The sequence below is a fragment of the Topomyia yanbarensis genome, unplaced genomic scaffold, assembly GCF_030247195.1.
Source record: "Topomyia yanbarensis strain Yona2022 unplaced genomic scaffold, ASM3024719v1 HiC_scaffold_21, whole genome shotgun sequence".
NCBI classification, from domain to species: Eukaryota; Metazoa; Arthropoda; class Insecta; order Diptera; family Culicidae; genus Topomyia; species Topomyia yanbarensis.
In genome coordinates this window covers 154,702-174,024 of record NW_026683393.1, presented here as the reverse complement: position 1 = coordinate 174,024, position 19,323 = coordinate 154,702, and the positions used below count along the sequence as shown (strand labels likewise).

Below are 19,323 nucleotides of genomic sequence, written 5' to 3'. Positions count from 1 at the left end.
CACAGAAGGCTATTAATTCTACTATCACCTCTGCATTTACTCATTGCAGGATCATATAAGCATATTACATGGTTTTCGCGAAGATAATAGGGAGATAATTGATAACACATTTTGCTGATCACTTTTGCTATTATGCTCTTCTACATATGTGGTCTTGGCAACACCGTTTGTAGATGGCACATTTTATTGTGAGACGGGCTTGTAGTTGTGATATATTTCATGTGTTGTATTGGAACCTAAAGTGTAGATATGAGGTTTGGCATTGGAAAAACATGCTAACTACAGTCGACTTGGAGAAACATCACAACGCAAAACATCACATCTACAAAATATTAGCAAAGCTTTGGTATACTATATGTGACATTTTGATTTAAGATTAAATTAACATATAAAGAGTTATCATTTTTCTCTATTATTTGTGGACGATAAAGAGCCAATCTTTAGCAGGGCTTGGAAATCGAATCACTGAATAGAAGCAGTCATAGTTCATTCTCTCAAACACTCACGAGTGTATGCATGCTTACCACTGCTCTCAAATCCACCCATCGTGTGTAGTCTGTATTCGGCTATTTTTTACCTTCGTGAATGTGTATATATGATGAATATTTATTCTTTTGAAGCCATCTGCTGTGCAATGCTTCGCAGGCGCTATCCCGGTCAATCCATTCGGAATTTGATTCGGAATCCTGAATGGAGTCATTATGGATTCCAAATCAAATGCAACAACCGATTCTGAGTCGTAATCGGTTGTTGCATTTGATTTGGAATCCATAATGACTCCATTAAGAAATCCGAACCGGTTCCGGAATGAGTTTAACTGGGATTGAGCCGTGAAGCAACATCATTCAGAGAATTTTTTGCCGGTAAGAGAGGCTAACTGTACAGCTCAGCTCTCTCCCATTTTCATGAGATTGCGATGGTCTAGCAGAAAACATCCATCAGATTAGGCGTGTTGCGAAATTCAACATTGCTCAACAATTGGTCATCGATGACCAAATTGTGGAGTTAAACATGGCAGCCGTGTTTTTTTTCGGTGAGCAAAAGAGAAAGTTTTGCTCTGTTGTGATACAAACCTTCGGATGCAACATTGCACGTTGGAGAGCTGCGACACCCATTCCCCTCTCGCTGCTGAGCGGCAAAGAAAAGCTAAAATTAGCTGGTACCAGTGATGCCACATTTTATATTATTTACCGGGAATAACTACTACTTTTTCAGAAAATTTGTACCAAAATGTACAGCAATAGTTAATGCAAACGTTTTGCTAGTTGAATAATATTTGGTTAATTTGGGTGTTTTAAACATCAACCTTTCAAATCTCGCTTTATTTTTCGGTCAATAATAAATAAAAAAACACTGAGTTCTTAGTGCAAAAATCATTTATTCTATTGTTAAGGTTTCAATCATAAGTTCATTCGCCAGCAAATCATTTGTTTGGAATAGTCAAATTAGAAAATATATTTGTGTTACACACCAAAGAAAAACAACTTCCGTAAATTTATATAACCTTTATACACTTTCTCAATATTACTAGGTATTAGAAATGTCAAATAAAACTATTGTTTTACCATTTTATTTCCAAAGATATATACCATGCTGTAGTTTCATTAGACATCATTTTAATCTGTACCTATACAATTAAAATAATCTGCAGCTTTATAGAAAAATCTGTACTTTTGGTAGCACTGCGCGGTACGCATACATATGATCTCATTCGTTCTTGGCATGATGGTGGGGGCATGCAGTTGGCTGAAATAAATTCCCATTCTCACAACACGTGGTCGGCACCCAGACATGCTATCTCTTTCGCATACCTGTTGTATAAGCTTCTTTCAAGAATGCGTGTACCGTCAACGAAGTTTTGGCGTCAGTGTGCTCTTGGGCTCGCATCTGGTAGGATGGTAATGGTTGTTAGTTGATGCGCGCAGTTGTACGATAAGGCATTCAATTCAAGCTGCGCTCAAATACAGTTTTTCACAATTCTCGGGTTATTTTTGCTATTATCAGTTTCTCGGTGATGGTTTGGCCGATTATCACAAATGCCTGAAATTAAAGGTATATTTTCCTGCTACAAAATTTCGTACGGATCGGTTGTATGGTTCCGGAAACATAAACCACAGAGAACAGACATCCATGATCGAACAAAAATATTTGAAAAACGTGTGTAAACATTTGAATTAATATACTAAAAACACTAGCGCCACCACACCAACCTATCCCAACTATCCGTCAAATCAATTCCGGAACCGGTTCGAAATCCTGGATGGATTCTGCATGGAATCTAGCTCAAAGAAAACAACCGATTCCGACTCTATCGGTTGACGCATTTGAGCTGGAATTCATGCTGGAAGTCCGAATCGGTTCCGGACTAGTTTGACTGGGTAGATGAATAACCGCTGTCAATTCTGTCGCACTCAGCCACAAAAAAACATGACGACAGTAGCGCACCTGGTTTAGATATCCAAACTACCTTCGAAACCGTTAGAGATTTTACACAAGTTGAATGCTGAAGATGGACGTCTGTTCTCTGTGCATAAACTGTTAATCGTCCGGTCACATGAAATACTCCATATAAGAAGGAACTAAAAAAAATCTAAGAAATCGAATTGGAATTTTGGATGACAAATATCTTTAAAATGCATGAAACATCGAGATTTTAACCAAACCATTTTTGGTGTTTAGACCATATGGGCATAAAGTATCCTTCCTATATATTATGCGAACATTATCCTGCTTCTCCTACCAGCTGATCAAGACGACCAAACTCAAACCGCTGATTACTGGCTCAAGTTTTCGATTTGGTCTTTTTCTTTTACAAAATTTTAGAACTCGAATATTGATTTCTTTTCTTGTATATAGTTGTCATGTCATGTATAATGAAAATGTATTACACCCAGGTTTTTTTTACGCGGGGGATATGTACCGCGTAAAAAACCGCGGTAATTGGAAAATCCGCGTAAAAAACCGCGTTAGTTAAAAAATCCTCGTAAAAAAATCGCGGTTATTCGAAAATCCGCGTAAAAAAATTCTCAACACAAGATTTTTATTATATTTTTAAAAGTTTTTTTGCGCGGATTTCGCAATTATCACGTTTTTTGCAAAAAATATGCCTAGTCCTTTTGAAGGCAACACACTTAGAAGTTTTTCGGAAAGATGAAAGAGACGGGTCTGGACTCCTTATGTCCCGCACCTCAACAACATGGGTATTTTCGGAATGGTCTTGACGAGTAGGTGCCAGAAATTGATTTTGGAGTCATTTTCAAATCCATGATGGCGACTTCCGGTTTAGCGAAATTCTCTACAACCCATGCAATATGGATATTGTCGGAATAATCTTGACGAGTAGGTGCCAGAAATGTATGTTTGACGGCATTTTGAAATCCAAAATGGCGATTTTCGGTTTGGCGAAATTCGCTATAACCCAATAAATATTTGTATTTTCGGAATGGTCTTGAAGAGTAGGTGCCAGAAATTGATTTTTCACGCTATTTTGAAATCCAAGATGGCGACTTCCGGTTTAGCGAAATTCGTTGTAACCCAATCAATATAGGTATTTTCGGAATGGTCTTAACGAGTAGGTGCCAGGAATAAATAAATAAATAAATCAGCATCTTCAGCGCAAGGTTGTCCATGAAAAATTGATTTTTGAAGCCATTAATATTTTATGAATATTTTCGGAATGGTTTTTGACGAGTAGGAGACAAATGTCGATGTTTGACGTCATTTTGAAATTCTATATGGCAACTTCCGGTTAACCGAAATTCCCGAATGAAAAATATGGGCGATCATCCAAAACATCCTCGAATATAACATCTAATCATAAACCAGCGAAATGTAAAATATTTTATGTGTGCATCCAGAAGAGTGCGGTGAGAATGGAAGTGAGAGAAGAAAGAGATGTATGTAATGTGAGTTGGGGGTTTTAATTGATTCAAATTAAACACATTGCTAAAATTCAAGTAAATTCAACTGTTTTATTAAAGCTATTTGTACTTCCCATACTGATTGGGTTATAGCGAATTTCGCTAAACCGGAAGTCGCTATCTTAGATTTAAAAATGGCGCCAAAAATTAATTTCTGGTACCTACTTCAAGACCATTCCGAAAATATCCATATTGTTGAGGTGCGGGCCATAAAGAATCTTCCAGACCCGTGTCTTCCAGCTTTCCGAAAATCTTCTAAGTCTTTTGCATTCAAAAGGACTTAGAATATTTTTTGAAAAAACCGTGTTAATTTCGAAATCCACGCAAAAAATAAACTTCTAAAATTCTTCTAAGTTCTTTGCATTTCAAAGGACTTAGAATTTTTTTTTTCAGAAAAACATCTAAGTCTTTTGCATTAAAAAAAGGAAATTTATTCATTTCAACTACCATTAAAGGCATTTCGAACATCATTCTTCATTAGATGCACAATATATGTACCTATGTGAAAAACTGGTGCGAATATTACGTACTACTATTGCACTGGCGAATCGCATTCATTGCAATTGAGTGAGTTTCACTCAACCTATATTTTAACTAAAGATTAGGACAAATCCGACTGAAGTCCACGCTGGCACGTAGCCAGAGGGAAGGAGGGGGAGTCGAAAGGGTAACTCCGCTCCCCCACCACATTTTCGGGAATAATGATAAATGATCACAAATAAAAAAAATAATAATAATTCCAAACAAGCGTGTTTTCAAATTGATGTGAAAATGATGTAGAATAAATTAAGTAGTAGATTGAGCATTGGCAAAAACAAAGGTAAGAACATTGACGATCCTGCCGGTTATTGTAAAAAGAATCCGGTTAGAATCCCCCACGCGGTAACCAAAATAAGGAGAGTGAAAGCGTGTAAACTGAAAGGCTTTCCAAAAACAATATGGCGACTCGAAAGAAAAAAAGAATTGAAAGCATGTAAATCACGTGCCTTTTCATACTAGCAAAATTGCTGCTTGGTCACCTGTCATGAAAAATGGCTGCTTTGTAGCCTGCAAAGAAAAAACTCAGCAGCCGCTTGCATATATTATATTTCGCAAAAAGCACCTTAGGGGCCATCCATATACCACGTGGACAATTTAGGAAAGGGTAGAGGTCACGAGAAAGTCCATGCTTGTCCATTGGGATGGGGGTATGGGTAATGTCCACGTCGTCATATTTTTGTCTTTTATATAAAAATGAAACAAATTTGTATTGTCATTGGTGTGAGCGGTTACATTCATTTTTTTCAAGATTTTTAAATAGTCCAAGTGCTTGTGCATCACGTGTGAAAATTGAAAACATCTATGAAGACTATCATCGAAAAAAACATAAGAACTCGCACGAAAAAGAATCAGATTTTTTTTATCTAAATCACTTGATACAATCATCTGTAACATTGTCTAATCACATTAATTTTGGATTTCATAGCTAGAGGTTGAAATTACGAACCAATTCAAGAATTCAAAGGTTATTATGATAAATCTTTGAAATGTAAATATAAAATATCACAAGTCGTTGAGATTTGAACTATTTTCATAAGGTTTGCTTCATATTAGTCTTCCACATGGGAAAATTTTCTAAATCTCATTTTTATGAAACTACCCATTTTTTTTTGAAAGTCCACATGGACACCGTAGGGAGGGGTAGGAGTTTAGGAATTGTCCACACTTGTCCACGAGGGGGTCAAAAAAAGGTTCTTTGTCCACGTGGTAAATGAACGGCCCCTTATAGTACGCCACATCGCAATTGAATAAAAAAAGCTCGCGCATAAATATCAGCAAAAAAAAACCTTGACGCAATGAAAACAGGGCATGACGGTTCGGGACAACCACATTATATTCAAATCACAAAACAAATAGTTTTCCTTTTGTTCTAGCATAATGACATCGCATAATTGCATATAATCAATCGTTAGACTAAAACATGGCCGCCAGCATAAAATATTACCGCTACAAAGCTTGGCATGGCAGATCGGGACGACCGAATTGTATTCAGCTAAATGCCTTGAGCTACACAATTTTTTGAGCCATTAATGCATTGCTCGTATACGCACACCAGCGTTAGCAACGACGAGCCAAAGGGCTCATTGATCGCAGCAACCTCGACCGGCCATCTTTTTACTTACGATCGCCTCACAGGTAAGACGTGCTCCTGTTGCTCTCATTTAAGTGTAATACCGTGATGGGAGATTTTCAAGCAATACATTCAAATTCTCAAATTTTGGTCTACGTGGTTTATGAATGGCCCCTCGTCTCTCTGGTCGTGACAATTTGGTGTATACAGTGCTACCCAGCGGTGAAAACACGACCCATGGGCTTTTCCCATGTAAATTATCAAAAACGGTTCACCGGAAGTTGCCATCTTGGTTTTCGGAATTCGATCCAAAATCGATCTCTGGTATCTACTAGTAAAGCCTGTTCCGTAAATACCCATATTGATTAGGTTAGAGAGAATTAAGCATTCGCCACAAAAATGGGGAAAAATAAATAAAAATTCAGTGGCATTCAATTTTTGAACCACAATATAAAATTAATTCACTTCGTAAATATTCTATTTTTTCGATCGATCTGCTTCTTTCTATAACACTAAGCAAATGATCAAACAACTTTTAAGCAGGTTTTCACTTGTTCAACAAATATTTTGGTTGTAGTACAGAACCTACGAATCAATTGTCGACAACCGACCAGTGACGGCAACCGACCACTTTCCCCTACCTACTACGAAACTATATGAAGTGAAACAACGAGAAAAATGTTAGCCTTCGTTAGGTGTAACATTTTTGTAAGGAATAATTTCGAAATTATTTTAAGCCATATTTAAATGTTTTTGAAACCAAATTGTTTGTTAGAAATTCAGAGTTTGGTAAATATTACTGTCTTTGATGCGGTTGGCCAGCAGGAATCGGTGCCGAAGTGGATCATGTGTGGCCTCAATAATACTGTACAAAGATAATGTGGTCAATCGATAAAACTGATTCAAATCATTTGTAATAATTTTTAAAGCATGTAGAAAATCACAACTAAAATAAGATTGAAACTTTATGAATCCAGTACCAAAACTGAGAGAGTTTTTTTCGGAAGCATTTTTAGTAGATTTACTGATATTAATATATACTGGTGACTGGATTAAGGTCCATATAACTTCTAGAATATGAATTGACCAATTTTACACAAACTCGAATTCAAATTCCAATTCGTTCCAATTAAAGTTAAAAAAATTCCTTTCGACAAAAACAACACCGCATTCAATGTAAAATTTGTGAATTTTACATTCATCAAGCAGTGACCGCTGGCTTATTCTTTGTTCTGGAACTCTGTGGACTCTCGAAAGTATTTTCAAAATTCGCACTATTGCGCTTAAGGTACCGAAGAGGGGCAGTAAAGCAGTTTTTGCATGTCGCTAAATATTGTATTTAAGCACTAAAGTGTGTTTTTAATTACGCAAGAGACCTCAATATATTTTACATTCTCGTGTTCGATGATTTTTTAAGACGGGTCAGAAAACGTAGAAAAACATCTATGATCCCTTAAGTGATTGGTATACATCAGCAACATTGAACGTATTATTGTTTGAATTATTTTCCAACAGTATATGGCTATAATATGGCTGTTTGTTTAGGCTTGGGTGCTTTTCTGATCTAACAGGTAGGGTGATAATAGAAACAAGGAGAAAATCAGCTCATTACCTTATGTTCATAAAAATATACAGACATTTTTTTTACGTTTTAACGAAATTCAATTAGCTAGAGATTACTGGGTAGGGAAAGTTATGAAACTTAGAGCCATAGTACTCAAGTGAGAGCAAGGATGTGAAGTAAACAGCCGGTTGTCACGGTAAAGATAGATACGTCTACCTTTATCAGGACACATGATAGTAAACTCGGGTGATTCGTAGTTATTCTGCCTAAGCTCGACCCTCATTATCAGAAGGAAAAAATTAAGCCCGCACGATATTAAGCCTGTTCTAATGACCCTGCCACTTCTAGTTTTCCGATCTGTTTACTTCACATCCTTGCTCTCACTTGAGTACTATGGCTCTAAGTTTCATAACTTTCCCTACCCAGTAATCTCTAGCTAATTGAATGTCGTTAAAACGTAAAAAAGAAAATGTGACTAACATAGTCGAAATAAAAAAGGGGGAAAAAATATACAGACATTTTCCAATGTCAAGAAAACAAGCAGATTGGAAGCCTGACCATTAATTTTGTTCTACCAACTCTCACTTTTTCCGCAACTTTTTACTTTTTTTTACTTTTTACGCAGCCGAGCTAACTAAGATCTCAGTACAAGTGACGTTTGTTTTGCTGAAACTCGGAAAGTATATCACTGAAAATCAGTAAATTGAAGCTACGTTGCTGAACTATCAATTGAAAAAAATTAACTGACCGGAAAACACCGAACTGAAGAAGAGATATTCAAATGTTGCATCTTCAAAAGCACGAACGATTTTGAAGAAACTACTTACCACCGAATCAAACTTAAATTATAAATGCTAATAACAGTTTTGGGTTCATCTCAATTAATGCCTGAAGCATCGAGACGAGTACATATAGACCTTTTTAGTAGACCCAACACGAAAAACACTCAAATAGCTATATAATTAGCTATAGGAAGCTGAAAAAAATGCATTTAAAGTATAGTCCAGAAAGGAAGATTATTCTGATTGCAATTGAAAAGCGAGATAGTGTACTTGTTCTTTGTTTATTGTCCTATTTTCAGAGTACGCAACTAGTGTTTAGGATAAGCAATTTATTAACTAAAATGTACATAAGATGCGCATGAGTTGCCCAGGCCGAAAACAGGAAAAAACGACAGGCCCAAGTCAAATCAGTTTCTAAACTGCTCACTCGACTGACGCGCAGTGCTAAAGCTACCAGTACACTGTTTGTAATAACGTCAAATATTTGATATCTTTCGTGAAATAAATTTGAACTGCTGTGTACTGGCTCTTCAAATATTTGATCAAACAAAGTTTGCCAAATTTTTCATTCGTGTTTGTCAAAGCGATTATTTGTCTATTTGTCAAATAGTGTACTGACCAGTTTGTCAAAACTTCAAACAGCGTAACGCTGCAGTTTGTCAAACTTGTCGATGGAGAAGTTTGTCAAACTTGTTGATGGAGAAGTTTGTCAAACTTGTTAATGGAGAAATTTGTCAAACTTGTTGATGGAAAAGTTTGACAAACGTGCTTTGCTTATAAAGGATAGCAAAATACGCCGTACGCGAAACTGATTTGTTTTGACAAAATTTGTTGTCAAAACGAAAAAAAAGTTATGGTTTGAAATTCGGCTGATTGATTGTTTTATTTACATGACTTTAAATAATTCATTCGACACGTTAAAAAAAATCGGCGCTATTTTGATAATGTTGGTATTTGTCTTTCCAGGAAAATCATATCTCAAATAAATCGAAATGGTACAAATTATTTGAATTCAATTGTTTGATACATGCTGAAATGTAAGCAAATTCCATTTCTTTTGAATCCTTTCCGATAGTTCACCAAGAATCAGCTGCTCTTGAAAAGCATACAGCAGTTGAGTATACTGCCAGTCTTGCGTGGTATTTTTGTCGAATGTATCTAGTTGAATTCTACATCCTGGTCGGACCGTAGCCTGTGTTGAATATTGTTATTTTATCATAAAGTACTGAATGAGCTCATGGAAGTCGAGATGATGAAGAGTCTGTCGATAGCGATTCCATCGAATCCAACAAACGGAAACTGCGTCTGGCGCTGGATATTTACGCTATTAATGTTGGTGCGCCAAATACTACCCAATAAACGCGTACACTATCCTCACCACTTCTCAAAAACATGCTCAGAACAAATTGCTCAAGTTGCCCGGTATTGTGCTTCTTAGCTTTAACAATTTGGAAACGAGAAAGTTATTTTAGCTTCGGCAAATCGCCTCTCCTTCGTCCGTCTCCAGATCTCTCAAAACCTCTGTCGAACCGTTTGTGTTTGTTTTTGTTGCTCATGTGGTACACCTCGCTTTGTTTTCCTTCACGTTGGTATTAGAAGCCTTGCATTTGGTCACATATGTGTTATACTTTTTACCACAATCGCGACAATCGAACAGTGTCCCGATGACATGCAACTTCTCGTGTAGCCGGAAACTTTTCGCCGATCGGTAGGCCTTGCTACATACTCGACATTTATGTTCGGGCAGCACGTCGACTTCGCGTCTTATACCATTATTTGGTTGTGTTGGGTTCGCAGGTGCACCGTCAGATTGTAGGATTGAGTGAACCCTCGGTCGCAGTATTCGCACACGTACGGAGTTTTCCCGTGTGACGTGTATCTATTGAGGTATAATCTATGCAATACCTTTTAACAGTGTAGTGTGTATCTTTTTACATCTCTCCAATACTATTCTCGGCAGTTACTCTGTATTCGAACTCCAAGCGATAAAGACGTGTGTATTACACTTGCGAGTTACTCGTCTTTATCCGAAACATCCGGTTGTCCCATTAGGTTATGGACCCAGTAACGGTTCCGGAAATTGTCGTGAAAGTGATATAAGTTTTAATTCCGACAGAAGCGCCGAATTTAGTGTTTTGTTGTCTGCATAATGGCGGATTCTGCATAGGAAGAAATTCGCCGTGTCGCCATGTTTGATGGCCAAAACTTCGTCTCGTGGAAGTTTCGCATGCTCACCTTGTTAGAAGAGCACGACTTGGTCGAGTGTATTGAAGTCGAAACTGATGACGTAGAGGAGTATATAGTGGAAGAGGCGGATTCGGCAGCCGTGCGACAGCACATACAAAAAGCTCTCGTGGGACGCCAGAAGAAGGATAAAAAGTGCAAATCGATCATCGTATCTCGAATTCACGACAATCAGTTAGAGTTGCTTCACGGGAAGAGCTCCGCGAAACAGATGTGGGATACATTAGTGCGCATTTTTTTGAAAGAAAAAGTGTTGCAAAGCGTATGCAATTGAATCGTGATCTTTTCGAACTACGTCACTCGGTCGGTCCATTGCAGGAGTATTTTGTGAAATACGATCGGCTCATTCGCTTGTTCAGAAATGCTGGTGGAAAAATTGACGATATCGACGTCGTGTGTCGATTGCTCTTGTCACTGGGTTCAGAATATGACGCCGTTGTGACGTCAATTGCGAGTCAGCCCGAAGAACAAATAACGATGGAATTTGTTAAGTGTAGACTTCTTGACGAAAAAATAAAGCGAAAATCTATTGCCGCGAGTGATTCCTGTGTAGAGAAAAACGAATCTGCTGCCTTCAGTGGTAGTGGTAGTGCTGCACGCAACCCGAAGCCGAAAAAGAAGAAAGTATTGAAGTGCTTCGGTTGCCAGAAAGAGGGACACAAAATTGTAAACTGCCCCGACAAAGATAAAGAGAAAAAGCCAATGAAATCATCTGCTTTTAGTGCGGACTCGAGTGATAACGGTGTGGTGTTTTTAGTGAAAGAACGCAAAAGCAAGCCGTCGCTGAACCGAGTGGTTTGTGGACTCCGGAGCAACCGAACACATATGCAACGACAAAAGCTTATTTTCGAAGCTTTCGTTGCTGGAGAAACCGATAAAAATATCCGTAGCGAAAAACGGCGAGTGGGTGACGGCCGAATACGTTGGAGATGTATCTGTGTTGTCAGTGGTCGGACAAAACGTAATCGAGTCTAAAGTGAGCCGAGCTTTGTTTATTCCGGAGGCACGATGCAATTTATTTTCGATTAGCAAAGTCGAGTCTGCCGGAACGAAAGTGGTATTTGCGAACGGTCAGTTGGAGATCCTTAAGGGATCGAAAGTCGTAGCCACCGGTGAAAGGCGAAGTAAACTATACCAACTGAACTTTTTCTCGCGTCAGTGTGGTGATGAGATCTTGTGTTTTTCGGGACAAATAAGTAAGGCAACCGAATTATGGCATCGACGGTATGGCCATTTGGGAGAGCGAAATTTGTCGTCGCTTATAAAGAACGGAATAGTGAAGGGAATTCCATTGAGTGGTAGTGCTGATGCAAAAGTCATTTGTGAGCCGTGTGTGTCCGCGAAACAAACAAGAAATCCATTTATACTGAGCGAAGAGCGTCGTTCGGGGCGAGTATTAGAGTTCACTCGGACGTTTGTGGTCCGGTGACGCCCGTCGGGTGGAACAATGTACGTTACTTCGTGAGTTTTATTGACGATTGGTTACGTTTTACGATGGTTTACCTGATTCGGTCGAAGTACGAAGTAGTGGATTGTTTTAAACACTATGAAGCCCAAGTAACGGCAAAGTTTGGAGTGAAAATCTCGCGGTTTCGGTCGGACAATGGTGGTGAATACACCTGCAAGGCGATGCGTTTTCTATGTGAGAGTAAGGGTATAAAGATGGAATTCACGGTACCCTATACTCCCGAGCAGAATGGGATTTGCGAACGGATGAACAGAACCCTCGTTGAAAAAGCGCGCTCGATGCTGTTCGATTCCGCTATTGGTCGTGAGTTTTGGGGTGAAGCGATACAAACTGCTACGTATTTGACTAATAGAAGCCCATGCAGTGCTCTCGATTCGAATGTAACGCCGTATGAAATATGGGAAGGTAGGAAACCTGACGTTTCAAAACTGCGGGCTTTTGGATCACCGGCTTACTGTCACATCCCGAAAGAACACCGGAAGAAACTTGATGAGAAGACGTGGAAAGGGGTATTAGTCGGATATTGTGCAAACGGGTATCGCATGTGGAATCACGAGATGCAGAAAATCATTGCTGTGCGTGATATCATTGTTGACGAAAAGGCAAGAATGTCCAATGCAAGTGAGAAGAAAGAAGCAATACGCGTAGTGAGTGTTTGGGATAACGTTGAAGAAGGCAATGAAGAAGAATCACAAATAGAAGAATACGAAAGAACTAAAGACTCAGATGATTTTGATACATGTGATGACAGTGCTAGTGATGATCCTGTAGTTGAGCATAGCGATAATGCAGTGGGTTCTAGTCGCGAACGGAAACCGCCGTCATGGCATAAAGACTATGACATGACCTTTGCTGGAGTTGCGCTTGGTGCCATGGATTACGTAGATAACTTGCCAGATACCATAGCTGGTTTGAAAACACGAGCTGATTGGCCGAAATGGCAGCTGGTTGTTCAAGAAGAACTGGATTCGTTGCAGAAAAATGGAACATGGACTTTTTGCGAACTTCCAGAAGGGCGAAAAGCGATAACATGTAAGTGGATATTTCGTATCAAGCCCGGAGATGGTGGACAGTCGGATCGATTTAAAGCAAGGTTAGTAGCCAGAGGGTTCAGCCAAAAGAAAGGGTTTGACTTCACCGAAACATATTCTCCAGTCGCTAAATTGGACACTTTACGCGTTATGTTAGCAGTTGCCAACCAGGACCGAATGACAGTCCATCAAATGGATGTGCGTACAGCATTTCTGAATGGCGAACTTTCGGAGGAATATTCATGACTCCGCCGGAAGGTATGTGCCAAGTAGACGGTTTGGTCTGCAAACTAAACGAAACACTTTACGGCCTGAAGCAGGCTTCCAAAGCATGGAATGACAAGTTTCATGGCTTTGTGACGAAAATGGGATTTCGACGATCGAAGAGCGATCAGTGCTTATATGTACGCGGCACTGGCAAGGAAACGATTTTTTTTGGTACAGTATGTGGATGACATTCTTGTAATGGGGCATGATTCAAATGAGATCGAAGCAGTTAAAATTTGCCTTGCCAAAGGCTTTGACATGACAGATGGAGGAGAAATTGCTATTTTTCTTGGGATGAAGGTTGAGCGAAACATGCAAAGTCGAATGATGAGAATTAGTCAACGAAGATATTTGGAAGCTTTACTCGATCGTTTCAACATGACGGATTGCAAGCCAAGCTCTGTACCCATGGAGTGTCGCCTTCGTCTGGAGAAGGGCACTGAAGAAACCCGTATGGATAAGCCATACAGAGAATTAATTGGTTGTCTCATGCATGTGACTCTGACTACCCGTCCGGATCTGGCAGCGGCAGTGAATTATTATAGCCAGTTCCAATCCTGTCCGACAGACATGCATTGGACACACCTAAAGCGTATTTTGCGGTACATAAAGGGAACACTAGGGCTCCAATATACGGGACAACATGATACTCAGTTAGTGGCAGCCTTCTGTGATGCTGATTGAACGAACGACATTAATGACAGACGATCAATTACCGGATATCTATTCAAGGTATTTAACTGCACAGTGATTTGGACGACGCGTAAACAGCGTACGGTTTCTTTATCTTCAACCGAAGCCGAGTTGTGTGCTCTTTGCGAGGCAAGCTGTGAAAGAGTATGGTTGATGCGTTTACTACAAGATATTGGCTACAAATGCGAATCACCGATACCGTATCATGAGGACAATCAGTCAGCGATAAAAATTATTCAAGAACCCCGTGATCGTAGCAGACTCAAACACATTGATATAAAGGATTGCTGTATAAGAAATCTAGTTCAGCAAGGGAGCATTGAGCTGATGTATATACCGACGGAAAAGCAGCAAGCTGATATCCTAACCAAGGGTTTGCCAGTTGGTCAATTCCGGCGACTTCGAGCTGCTATAGGGTTGCGAGATTCCATAAATTAAAGAGGAGTATTGAGGTATAATCTATGCAATACCTTTTAACAGTGTAGTGTGTATCTTTTTACATCTCTCCAATACTATTCTCGGCAGTTACTCTGTATTCGAATTCCAAGCAATAAAGACGTATGTATTACAATAGGGATCTTTAATTTGGAAAAATTGTGCCAGTTTTTCATATGTATTGGTAGCGGGTGTCCTTACGAGTACACTCATATCATTCTTAAACCTTAATTATTCTTTTATGATTTTTAAATTTAAAAAAACCAAATTAAACTCAACCAGCAAACTGACAGTTGTCCTACTAAATGACGTATCTGCAAATATCTCGTTCGCCTCATTGTTAACCGGGACAGCACCCCACACAGCATGATCTGGTACTTTGTCAATCCGCTAGCAACCTGCCATCTCAAGTTTCATCTGCAAACTATGGTAGATCTGATAAGGCAACCTATAGGGTCGTGTAAGTCGCATGGGTTTGGATGTGTTATTGTCCTAAAAGGAAACAAACTAAAAAATGTTTTTTTCAATAGTTTCGGACCAAAAAATTGATAAAGGACTGAGATATTAACTCACGGTACTAATCAGCATCAGAATATGCCTTAACCCGCACACCCCTAAAGATCCCTATTGCGAGTTACTCGTCTTTATCCGAAACATCCGGTTGCCCATTAGTATCGTCAGCGTTATCGATTGAGTGAATGTTTTCGAACAGTGGGGACACATTTGAAGGGCTTTTCACCTGTAACAGTAAACAGTATATAATTGAAATTTACAGAAAAGAAAATAAGTAAAACCTTAACCTACTCGTGTGCCATCGAATGTGCGTCGTCATCAGGTACTTGTCCGCAAACTCTTTATTACAAAATGGACATCGGTTCCGAATGGGTAATGAACGATCCTTCTTTAGCGGCAAACCATCGGATCCCTTTTCTCCCTTCGAACTACTTTGTTTCATCTTGCGATCCGGATCCATAAATCGACAAAAACGCTCTGCAAATCGCCCTTTTAAACTTTTTCCTCTCCCAACCCCCTAATAACGTAAATCTTCCCATTCTCTCTCTTGATGCGCATTTCGGTTTTTGGTTCCAAAGGAAAATGTTTAATTCATCAGCATCTTCCACTGCGTTTTCGATATCTGATCGCTCATCGTCCGCGTCCTCGTGTACTAACTCTGGATCCACTTTGATGTCAACTTCTCCCGCGCTAGGCCGAATCTGAAAGCAGCTTTCGGAAATAATTAGCTGCTGTATGAGGGTTCGGCGGCGTTTGTAACATGTAATGTAGTTAGATTGCACTAGCGAGGCAATGGAGAAATTTGGCATCGTCAGGGTTAGAGATGGGCGGGTACGGGTATTTTTACCCGATACCCGACCCGAACCCGTACCCGTAGGAATCGGGGCGGGTTCGGGTTTTGGTATCACCGGGTACGGGTCGGGTCGGGTACACTCAACAAATATTTATTCCGGGTACGGGTCGGGTCGGGTTTTTACGAAATATTTCGCATTTACCCGTATGAATATTTTTGAATGTTTGGGTGACCTTTTCCCGTCAACATCAAAAAGGTATAACTTATCCTAGTAGAAAAATATTAAAACAAGCGTTAAATTCCCATTTTGACATACAGTCGTCCTATAGGTCAGAGTGTATTGAATGAACGGGACTATCCATAGATTTTGAACTGGAAGTTCATAATCTAATTTTCGCTGTACCCTTAAACGGGGAAACAATGCTTTTTGTGAAGTTCGAGCTTTTTTGTATTAATGTTGTAAATTTCCTTCATCTTACCAACATTCAGAAAGAAAAACAAGTGTATGGGATGTATGTTTCTATCGACTTGTTTAAAGGAAATAGTCTAAATTAACCACCAAACATAACATGATTACAATACGCCTCGATAGTGGTGTATCGAGGGGGCCGGGAGGGCTGATATGAGTCTTTTTCTGTTCTATACCTTTCCTCTATTTACCCTCTCATAGCCGACAATCAACCAGTAACAAATAGATAATTGAGAAAGGATGTGCTGCGTGTGGTGGTTGGCTATTCAAGTATTGGTAGAGTTTGAAGTACTAATGTATGTCTTTCATGTGATGATCATGAATTCAGCTGTGTCTTGTACCTATCTAATCTATTACGTCTCTCATATGTTGTCCTTTATTTCTTCTTTTCGAGTCTTATACTGCCATTCTACACCCGCCTTCAGCTGGGTCAGCAAAGATAGTGATAGTGAACGTCTTAACACTCTCACATTCTCAAACGCGGTCTCAAGCGGGAACCTATAAAAATGTCCTCGCGCACGCGATTACGAATCAATCACTTCCGGAAGTCTATCCTTCATCCTAGAAGCCTAGGTCCATGCCTTCAGCTGGACCAATTAAGAAAATACGCTCATACCTATTAGACAACACGTCTCATGGCGACATGACCGGGAACCCTATCGATATAAGGGATCCCACTCTGCCAGAATTCTAACCGCACACCGAAAATTTAATATCAGACTCACGGTTCGTGCAACCATTCAAGAACACACGTTATAAAATCACGTTAGCGCACAAACGTTAGAGCCCCTCGCGATTTTCCAAGCAACCTACGCCCACGAACTTGCAAACATGATTACACCCCGGTGATAAGGTGAAAATCTCAGCACTCAAACTTACCAACGCGATCTCAAGCGTCAACCTACAAACTCCCGCGCTCGCGCCATCATGAATCGGAATCGTCCGGAAGTCTATATCCTCGGTACCAACAATCTAGGTCCTTGTTAATTAATAAAAAAATAATAAAATTGAAAAATAACTTCCATATCCACTAGACAAAACGTTCCATGGTGACATGACCGGAAACTCTAGTGATATGAGGTAACTCTCTCCCTGTCAGAATGTGATCCGTACACCGAAAACTAAAGATCAGAATGACGGTCCGCGAATATATGAATGGCCTTAGGGTTTCGAAATCGAATTTATACACGCGAAGTCACATACACGCGAGCACACGCGACAAACACGTCAACATACCAACGCTTAAGTCCTTCGCGATCATCTACGTACACCTATGCCCGTGATCGCGTAAACTTGATAACACTCCGGCAATTGTGTGAACGTTTTAGTACTTACGAAGTAACAAACGCGGTCTCAAACGCGAACCCGCTAATGCGCGCGATCATGAATCGGTCACGTCCGGAAATCTTTAGCCTTCATTCTAGCAATTTAGGTCCATACATTCAGTTGGACCAATCAAAAAAAATCAAGCTCATATCCACTAGACCACGCGTTCTACGGCGGCATGATTGGGAACTCTTATGATATGTAAGAACCCACTTTTTTCTGGAATCTGAACCGTACACAAAAAATTAAGTATCAGATTCACGGTCCGCGCGCGATCATTCTAGAACACATGCGAATATGCGAAATGAAATAGAATTTATACACGCACACGCGATCGAGCACGTTAACGTACAAATGTTTGAGTCCTTCGCGATGATACACGTGATCGCGAGTCCCTGCGCCCGCACATACCTGAACCGTACAATGAATATCACATTCAGAATCACGGCTCGCTACAATAGACCTTTCTCGTCCGACCTAACACCTGTTTTTCTTATTTTTAATCGAAAGATTACACATTGATAAGAACATTTCCGTAAAAATGAGATTTTCAGGAGCTATCATGATTTTTTAATGATTTTTTAAAATTTGAAATATGCAAGAATGTTGAATTTTTTTTTCACCTCAGCAAGAATGGTGGGACTTAAAATGTGCGTTTGGGCAGCACTGCTTTGAATATTTTCACTTAAGTTCTTGGCAACGCGGTAAATGAAGTGGTGAATCGCAGTACAAAATTCATTAGCAATGTAAACAAACTAAAATGAACCTCTCGCTGTAGAACATTGGATGAAAATGTTTAACCTCACTTTTTTGACATTTCGCAGAGCTTGTTTACATAGACTTGGAATTTTTTTATTCGACCACAGTATGAGAAATTTGATTTGGTTTACTTTTAAATGTGAATAACTTGTATTAACAAGCTCGCTAGGATTTCATTTTTATTTGACGTCATTAGGCAATGTTCCGTTAAATTTGGCATTTGGATTTTTCTTGTCCACGATTCGTTGAAGAAAGCGATTTTATTTGTTGCGATCAATTCAACTTGTTTTGTTTTTTTTTGCTAAATTACAACGTTAGCCACAAAACATTTTGATGATCTCTGGTAATTGGTAATCTCTGGTAATCCTTGAAATTATATACATCGCAACTTAGGTCTGCACCAGTTGCAGCCGCTCCACCCTGCCGGAATCGAGTTAGCCGATGGTCCAGCCTGCGTCACACTCGGCTGTCGCTGCACCAATGGTAGCTCCCAACCAGGCCTTTGGATTAATTGCTCAAATCGCAGCTACTGCTGGTAGTGTAGCGATCGGCTCCGTCGGTAACACCGTTGGACATGCCCTCATCGGAATGTTCAGCGGTTCCGATTCACAAGAGGCAGCCTCGCTAGGACAGGCTGCCCCGGTATCGGGCGAGGCAAACACTCCGGCAGGACCATGCACGTGGGAGATCAAGTAAATATCTTGTACCCAAGGCCAGGTCGAGTGTGATTCGGAACAATTACCAAATTTAGAAGTCCATATATATAGCGTTCACGTGATACATTTTCCTTGAACTTGATTGAATAAAAATAGTATGAATGTTGGCCAAATCCTGCAGCACTAGGATCAAAGATAGAGCATTAACACCAACTCACTGTGCTTCGGTGTTTTTTTGCAAACGAACTATCAGGTCTATGTTTTTATTTAGTAAATATTTTAAAAAAATATTA

The 19,323-nt window shown here is 39.7% G+C and overlaps 1 protein-coding gene across 1 annotated transcript; it reads left to right on the top strand.

The window, feature by feature from the left end:
* Positions 1-18,815: 18,815 nt before the first annotated feature.
* LOC131694970 (hemiasterlin resistant protein 1-like) lies at positions 18,816-19,070 on the top strand. The gene has a single exon (XM_058983505.1). The coding sequence runs from the start codon at positions 18,816-18,818 to the stop codon at positions 19,068-19,070; it is 255 nt and encodes an 84-aa protein (XP_058839488.1).
* The last annotated feature ends 253 nt before the right edge of the window (positions 19,071-19,323 follow it).